Source organism: Myxocyprinus asiaticus, chromosome 9 (assembly GCF_019703515.2).
Source record: "Myxocyprinus asiaticus isolate MX2 ecotype Aquarium Trade chromosome 9, UBuf_Myxa_2, whole genome shotgun sequence".
Taxonomy (NCBI): domain Eukaryota; kingdom Metazoa; phylum Chordata; class Actinopteri; order Cypriniformes; family Catostomidae; genus Myxocyprinus; species Myxocyprinus asiaticus.
Genome location: NC_059352.1, coordinates 37,072,557 through 37,079,906, shown reverse-complemented (window position 1 = coordinate 37,079,906; position 7,350 = coordinate 37,072,557). Strand labels below are relative to the sequence as shown.

General features: G+C 38.5%; 1 protein-coding gene across 1 annotated transcript; it reads left to right on the top strand.

Annotated features, from left to right (window-relative positions):
* Nucleotides 1-3,461: 3,461 nt before the first annotated feature.
* LOC127445741 (homeobox protein GBX-2-like) lies at nt 3,462-6,650 on the top strand. The gene is made up of 2 exons (XM_051706008.1): nt 3,462-4,405; nt 5,469-6,650. Exons 1-2 carry the CDS (start codon nt 3,913-3,915, stop codon nt 5,984-5,986), a joined length of 1,011 nt encoding a protein of 336 aa, XP_051561968.1. The 5' UTR covers nt 3,462-3,912; the 3' UTR covers nt 5,987-6,650.
* The last annotated feature ends 700 nt before the right edge of the window (nt 6,651-7,350 follow it).

The following is a 7,350-nucleotide window of genomic DNA, read 5'->3' as shown; positions in this document are numbered from 1 at the left end:
ATGCTTAGTTTAGCTGTAACAGTGACCTCCCTTTTACACTGCATTCAGCCTGCACTTACTAAACAGTGTTTGGGTCTGAATAGCCTTGAATGGATTTTTGGTGGACAATATAGAAGATAAAAATCTTATTTTTCCGATCATTTTTGAATTATGAAAAATAATCAAAAATCTGATCACAAGGAACTAGTATCAGTGGATATTATACAGTAATACATGTCGAGACAATCCCACTGCATTAAGTCTAGGGATGTAGAGCAGTTTATTGACTGGTATTGAATGATAGTAACACAGGGAGCCCTGAGGACTGGTTGACTGAGATAGATCATTCTTTGTGCTTAGCCCCGAGCCTCAGGGAAAACCAGCTCACCCCACCAGTCACGCATGGCCAGACCTTGAATAGGTCTGATCGCCTTCATCAGGATATCGCTTGAAGGTTAATCAATTGATTTCAAATAGATCTCATAATTTAAAATCGAAGGTCAGGCTTTTAATGGCCGTTTGTCTATGACGAAAACTATTTGAGAGCAAATTAAACATATATATGAAAGTTGGACCCTATGCCCTTTCCTAATGTGACTGGATCAGACAGAGGGAAACAGCGACTCATGTTTTCATTGGGAGAGGCGAACTGTGCCGAATAAATTATAGCTGACATTTGGATCTTGATGAAAAGGTTGAGCCTGAGACACAGTAACTAAATAATGTTGAATGGCCAAATGCTCCAGGCAACATTTCAAAATCCATTTCCCCTGCAAAACTGCATTGAGTAGCAATAAGAGGTCTTTAATTGGTTTGCCCACCAAGTAAACCTTTCTTAGATGCAGGGCATTTTCTCCTGTCTCCCATCTACACAATATAAAACATGTATTTTGGTAGTACAGTCTCTTGATTAAGACTCAAAACTTTTCTGCATGTTATCACTGCACAGTTGCAGTTATTGTCCCATGCAAAAGGTCTTCGGGCCGTCAGTGTTTCTGGGCCTTTCTTAATTTAGCCTATGGTAATGCTCCCCCTTGCTTCTACATAATGGATGATTCTGCACTCCACCATGCAGGAAAGGTTTAATTAAATCATATTCTAATCATAATCCATGTTGTTAATTAAACTGGATAATTTATAAATACAAAAGAGGGTATTTATTAGCTGCTCTGATGTGCTGCAGTGTATTAGAAAGCACACCCCATCCCCCATCCTCTCTCTTTACTATTGATGCCTTCACATGATTGATAATGGAACAGTGACTGCTGTACTATTTGTCTAATGGAGGTGCAATTAAATCCCCTTGTAAATGACCCATGCCTCATTTCATCCTAATCTATGGAATTTTGATTGAATTTGTCAGTGTTAATTGAAAAATACTGCTATTTAATGTCTGCATTGCAGTGTGGATCAGCCTGTCTTTAATGAGACTGTGTCCCTGTGACCCTGGGGAAGGGGTGAGGGATTGCCCTTGATTTGGCATGGAGGCGGAGGTAGGGGCTTGGGGTCAAGGTTTGAGGGTGCATGCAGGGAAGGTCCCCAAAGATTAGGACTAATCACCACTGTGAAGAGAAAACAGACACATTCCTTTTAATTATGTATGCCAAATGATGCACACATGACCAGAGACTTTACAAATATGAAGACACAATTATTGATCAGTAAAGTGAGCCTGTTCCACTGAATAATTCATCCCCCCCCCCCCCCCATACACAATCCTCCCTCAGACAATTTCATTATGATTTTTTTCCCCATTTATTCAGAGTTTTATTTATTTTTTATTGAGCCAGCGTATCATTTTATCATTTTAGCATGACTTAATATGTATGTAATTAAAACTTTATCTGGAAATAAATGTTCTCACATTGTAAAAGTATAGGCTTTCAGCTCAGTTTTAGACTCAGAAGAGTCCATAAAAATTTTATCCTGACCACATTCACCAAGGAACTTAACTATGTATTTATGCTGAGCAGATTGAATCTATGTCTACGTATGTACGTATGTGAGAACACAGTGTGTAAATCAGAATGAAGGCTATTAAATGCTGATTCACACAGATCAAGGTGTGAGGTGTATGAAATGGCATCTTGCGATGACTGACTGCAGTAAAGAGCAGAGGCTCATGTTGTTATGAACAGGTCAATGTCAGTGTCATATGTGTACTGAGTGTGTGAGTTTTTGTTTGCCCACAGACATTGCATTGCGTGTAAGAAAGCTATTTCAGTTAAATAACATGTTAAAGGAATATTCAGGGTTCAATACAAGTTAAGCTCAATCGGCAACATTTGTGGCAAAATGCTGATTACCACAAAAATATATTTTGACTTGTCCCTTCTTTTCCTAAAAAAAAAAAAAAAAAACAGCAAAAATCTGGGTTACATTGAGGAACCATGGAAGTGTTGGGTTACCTGGGTTACAATGGAAGTGAATAGGGCCAATCAGTAAAAGTTAAATTCCTAACTTTTAAAAATATATATAGCCACAAGATGTAAACAATATATGTGTTAACATGATTTTAGTGTGATAAAATCGCTTACTAACCTTTTCTGTGCAAAGTAATATCCAATGTTGCCTTGACGTCGTAACACCGTAAACCCTTAAACCTTAAAACCACCATAAAAACAACAATTTAAACCAGTTTACAGCTCAAATAATACATTATTACAGAATAAATAATGTCAGTTCTTTTATAAAATGATATGCTTAATAATTCTGCCAAAACATTTTCCTTCCAAAATGGCCTCATTCACTTCCATTGTAAGTATAACTTATTTCTTCTTCTGTTTTTTTAAAGAAAAGGAGAGACAAGTTGAAATAAATTTTTATGGAAGGCCTAATCAACATTATGCCACAAATACTGTCGATTGAGCTTAACTTGTACTGAACCCGAAATATTCCTTTAAGAATGTACATATACAGTATATATATTGTGAAGATGTATAATGTGGTGTATTTAATTCAGTCTGCAATATTGTTCTGTATATGAATATACAAATTCATAGGATGCTAGCACAATTTGATTAAATAATCTAAATTGTTAAATTGTTCATTATAAATATAGAATTTTTAAAGAACTGTAAATAGGTTTGTGTTCTATTTCTCATATATTTCCATTGGAATTCTTGCTTTGTAGCCTACTATAGTTTGAAGATGTTATACTTACATTTATCTACATACTTCACAGAATGCAAACACTGAGGGCCAATAAGATTTTTATTAACAAGAATAAAGAAAAACATTTGCACATCCATAAAAATGCTAGGGCAATTGCAGTGCTAAAATCCACATCAGATCACATCTCACATGATTCTTGTTTTGACTGTTTTTGAATGTGAGACTGTGTTAGTGATGTTCTAATTTAAGAGACAACAGCCAGCGCTCGCGGGTCTAGAGCGTCAGGTTAGTTCCACACAAGCAAATGACAATGGACCAATAAAACGCGTACAGCCTCGGTGGGCGTGGTCAGGGCACATGGTGGAGACGCTTTAACCGAGGAGCGTAATTCAAACTCACACTTCAATAGATGATCACAGCTGATGCTGCGAGGAGCAATTAACTGTAACTTCCATCAGGTCGAAATGAAACGCGGCCCAACAGAAGGGTCAAGGACGCTGAAATAACTCAAGTGAGGACGATAAAGCGTATCTGAGATGCTCGAGCAGACATTTAACTATTCTCAGCAAGGGATTTGCGCCGCTTTTATCGCTACATGCTTGTTTCAATGCACTTAAAAAAAAAACAGCCTGACACTGAACTGATTCGAAACACAAATGCAACGGTTTTGTGCACGGCGCATACAGAAAGTTATTCACGGGATTACCAAAACAGAGTGTGTCAGTGTATGACACTGTGAAACATCATCACCTGAGAAGCACAGGGGAGACCGCTGCTCCCACAGACTTCAGGACTTCATAACTGTACATACAAGATCATATGAGTGCAGCGTTCAGTTCACCGTTCATGATGATGCAGCGTCCGGTGGGAAGCACCACTGCATTCAGCATCGACTCGCTCATCGGCGGTCCACCACAGCCGAGTCCGGGACATTTCGTGTACACGGGCTATCCCATGTTTATGCCATACCGGTCAGTGGTGCTGCCTCCGCCACCTCCTCAGACCTTGCCTCAGAGCGCTCTTCCCGCGACCCATCCACACCACCCCATCCCGGGCTTACCCAGCGGGTTCTGCTCCAGTCTGGCGCTCACATCCACTCTAATGGCCTCGCTACCCGGCGGCTTCTCCAGCTCGCCGTCTCAACAGCACCAGGACGCAGCGAGGAAGATCGGATCTCAGTCTATTCACGCCATGTTCGATAAATCTCAGGATATTCGTTTGGATGGAGAGGATGGAAAAACTTTTCCAATTACGAAAGAGTCAACGGCGCTTCAGTCATTCCACGACTCCCAATCGGTGCACACCTCTACAGGTGAGATTAAAACTGAATAATATCTTGGCATGTTTTTTCATTGGAGGTATTCTGAATGGGTTTAAAGTAAAAAATAAATAAATGTAAAAAAATAAAAATAAATAAAAAAATAAACAAAATAAAAGGTTAATAAATCTCTTGAAAAAATCAAAACGGATCCATGCTGAAGTAGTAAAAATAGCCACGGTTATTACCACTGAAACACGCTTTTTTTCCATTTTCCATTTAGGCTACAAGAAAATACGTGTTGCTCTTGCTATGAATAAGCCAGTCTGTATTCTCTATTAATCATTTACACTAAAATGTATTTTATTTGTCATCTAAATTGATGTGAATGTAAAGTACTGAGATGTTAAGGCAAAAGTGGGGCAAAGATAATGTTAGAGGAAATAAAATGTCATTAATTGTGGCTTAAAGAATTTCAGTGTCACACACGTGAATTAAAGGCCCACATCAAGTTTTTCAGGGAAAACTGCCTGAGGCTGGACTGCCATCAAGAACTAAATTAGCTCGTTTTAATTGAGGGATGGGAGAGGCCCAGCGGTGTTTAAATAAAACTGTAAGCAAAATTCACTGTCGCCAGGATCATTTATATGTATGCAGAGTAAAATAAATGTAGTCCAATATTGTTATAATACCCTGCGTTTGAAACATATAGCGAAAAGGGACATTAACTAAAAATGTAAAAAAAGAAAAAAAAAAAGTTAGAATTTCTTTAAAATAATAACCAGAGATGTGGAAAGGAAATAAACACCCTCAAGACAGTTTTCAGAATTCCTCTGAGGAGTGCAAACCACTTTCCATCAGCATGCGCAATTGCGCGTAAAAGTGGCATTGATAAACAGAAATAGCGTTTGCAATTCCAATGAAAATTTTCAATAAGAACATTCAACTTTTCATTATCTACATACAGTACGATTCAAATGACTACACACAGCCTGCGAATTCAGTTTTTAATCGTATTCAGAGAAAACAAGATTTACATAACGATTTAAGATTGAAGGAAATCACAATAGACAATCGATGTTCAAATTATTGTTCTCAATTTAATTCTGATTCACAGTTCGAGGTCACAGCAAAGACGACCCGAAGGAGGATGAGTGTCACAGGAAAGATGAGAGCTTCTCCATGGACAGTGATTTAGATTACAGCTCCGACGATAACGCGCCCGGCAACACGATGTGTCAAAAAGATGACGGAGATGCCAGCGGAGGACTGGACGATAGCGTCCACGGTGGGAATGGGTCCGGGAACACCACGTCTACCGGGAAAAACCGGAGAAGGAGGACGGCTTTTACGAGCGAGCAGCTCTTAGAACTGGAGAAGGAGTTTCACTGTAAGAAATACCTGTCGCTTACAGAGCGCTCACAGATCGCCCATGCCTTAAAGCTCAGCGAGGTGCAGGTCAAGATCTGGTTTCAGAACCGGAGAGCCAAATGGAAACGGGTCAAAGCGGGCAACGTGAACTCCAAAACCGGAGAGCCCTCCAGAAACCCCAAAATTGTGGTGCCCATTCCGGTACATGTTAGTCGGTTTGCTATACGCAGCCAACACCAACAGTTAGAACAGGCCAGACCTTGATATACCCAGGTTGAGTTGGGGGGCCAAGAGAAATGTTAGAGAGAGGAAACAGGTGAACTTTTCTTGAAAAAGCAGATGTTTCTAGGGAATCCAAGAGGAACCTGTTTAAACGAGTTGTTGAAACTGGGGAAAAGAAGCAACAAACTCTGCTCGAGCGAAAGTTTAAAAGACCTCATACTGGAAGAATTTTGGACCAAATCACAAAAAATTTTAGTTCATGAAATTCCACTATGTAACCTATTTATATATATATATATATAAAAAAATAAAAACATAAAAATCTTTTTATGTTTAGCTTTGTGTGATTGTCTAGTTCATGTGTTTTGGCAGAGATGAATATTATCCTAAAAGGAGCACTTCTGGTCTCTTCTGAAGCACACAATGAATAGGCCTACCATTCCCTTGAATTTATAAAACGACCTGTTAGATCTGTGCTCTTTATTTTACATGGTAAATATACTTTGATTTTCTGTTCAATTGCATTCGTTTTTCCAATTTTCTGTAATCTTTTCAGACACCACGGGCACGCTGCTAATTTATTTAATATTGTGAGAAGAAAAAACTTGCTAACGTTTCATGATTTTACTGACTTCCGATTATTGTGTGGATTAAAGCTGGACCATAAACAATTGTAAAGAAAGTGTTGATTGTCGTTTTTTATTTTTATTTTTATTTTATTTTTTTTTCAAGTGCAATACGTAACCTATCACTTTTAAAAGAAGTGCACGAATGGGGGAAAAATAACTCAAAATGCATTAGTGTTCATATAAGCCTAAGCATAATCTCTCAAAAAATAATGGTGTAAGTGGGTAGTTACAACAAGCACAGGAGCTTTTTCTTTCCATTATCTATGTAACTTGCCTATTTAATACACCTACTATTTTGTCTATATAGGCTAGGCAATTTATTTTCTATTTTAGAACAGCAATAATAATAATAGGCTAATAACATAAACTTTCGGTCGGAACGGATTTCAACTTGCGCCATCTGTTCTGCTCTGTTAGTAGGCTACAAATCATCCGAAATAATCGGACTTTGTCGGGTTTGAATCTGGTGTTGTGACAGGAGGGTGTGGAGCGTGAATAGATTTCAGTAGGGTGAGAGACACTCAAGAAGCCCACGATGTGGAGGACACACACACACCCCGTATCAGCCTTGATCTCTGGCCTCACCTTGCTGGACATGACTTATTTTATGGGATGAAAAGTAAAGACCGTTTTCGGTACTTCTGTTGTCTTATTTATAAATCAAATATAATTTCGCAAATAGTCTATGCGGTATATAGGCCTACAACTGATCACAATACAATAAAAACATTTACTCCTAGTCATAGAAATGTCCATGTTTTATTTTCATATTTTTTT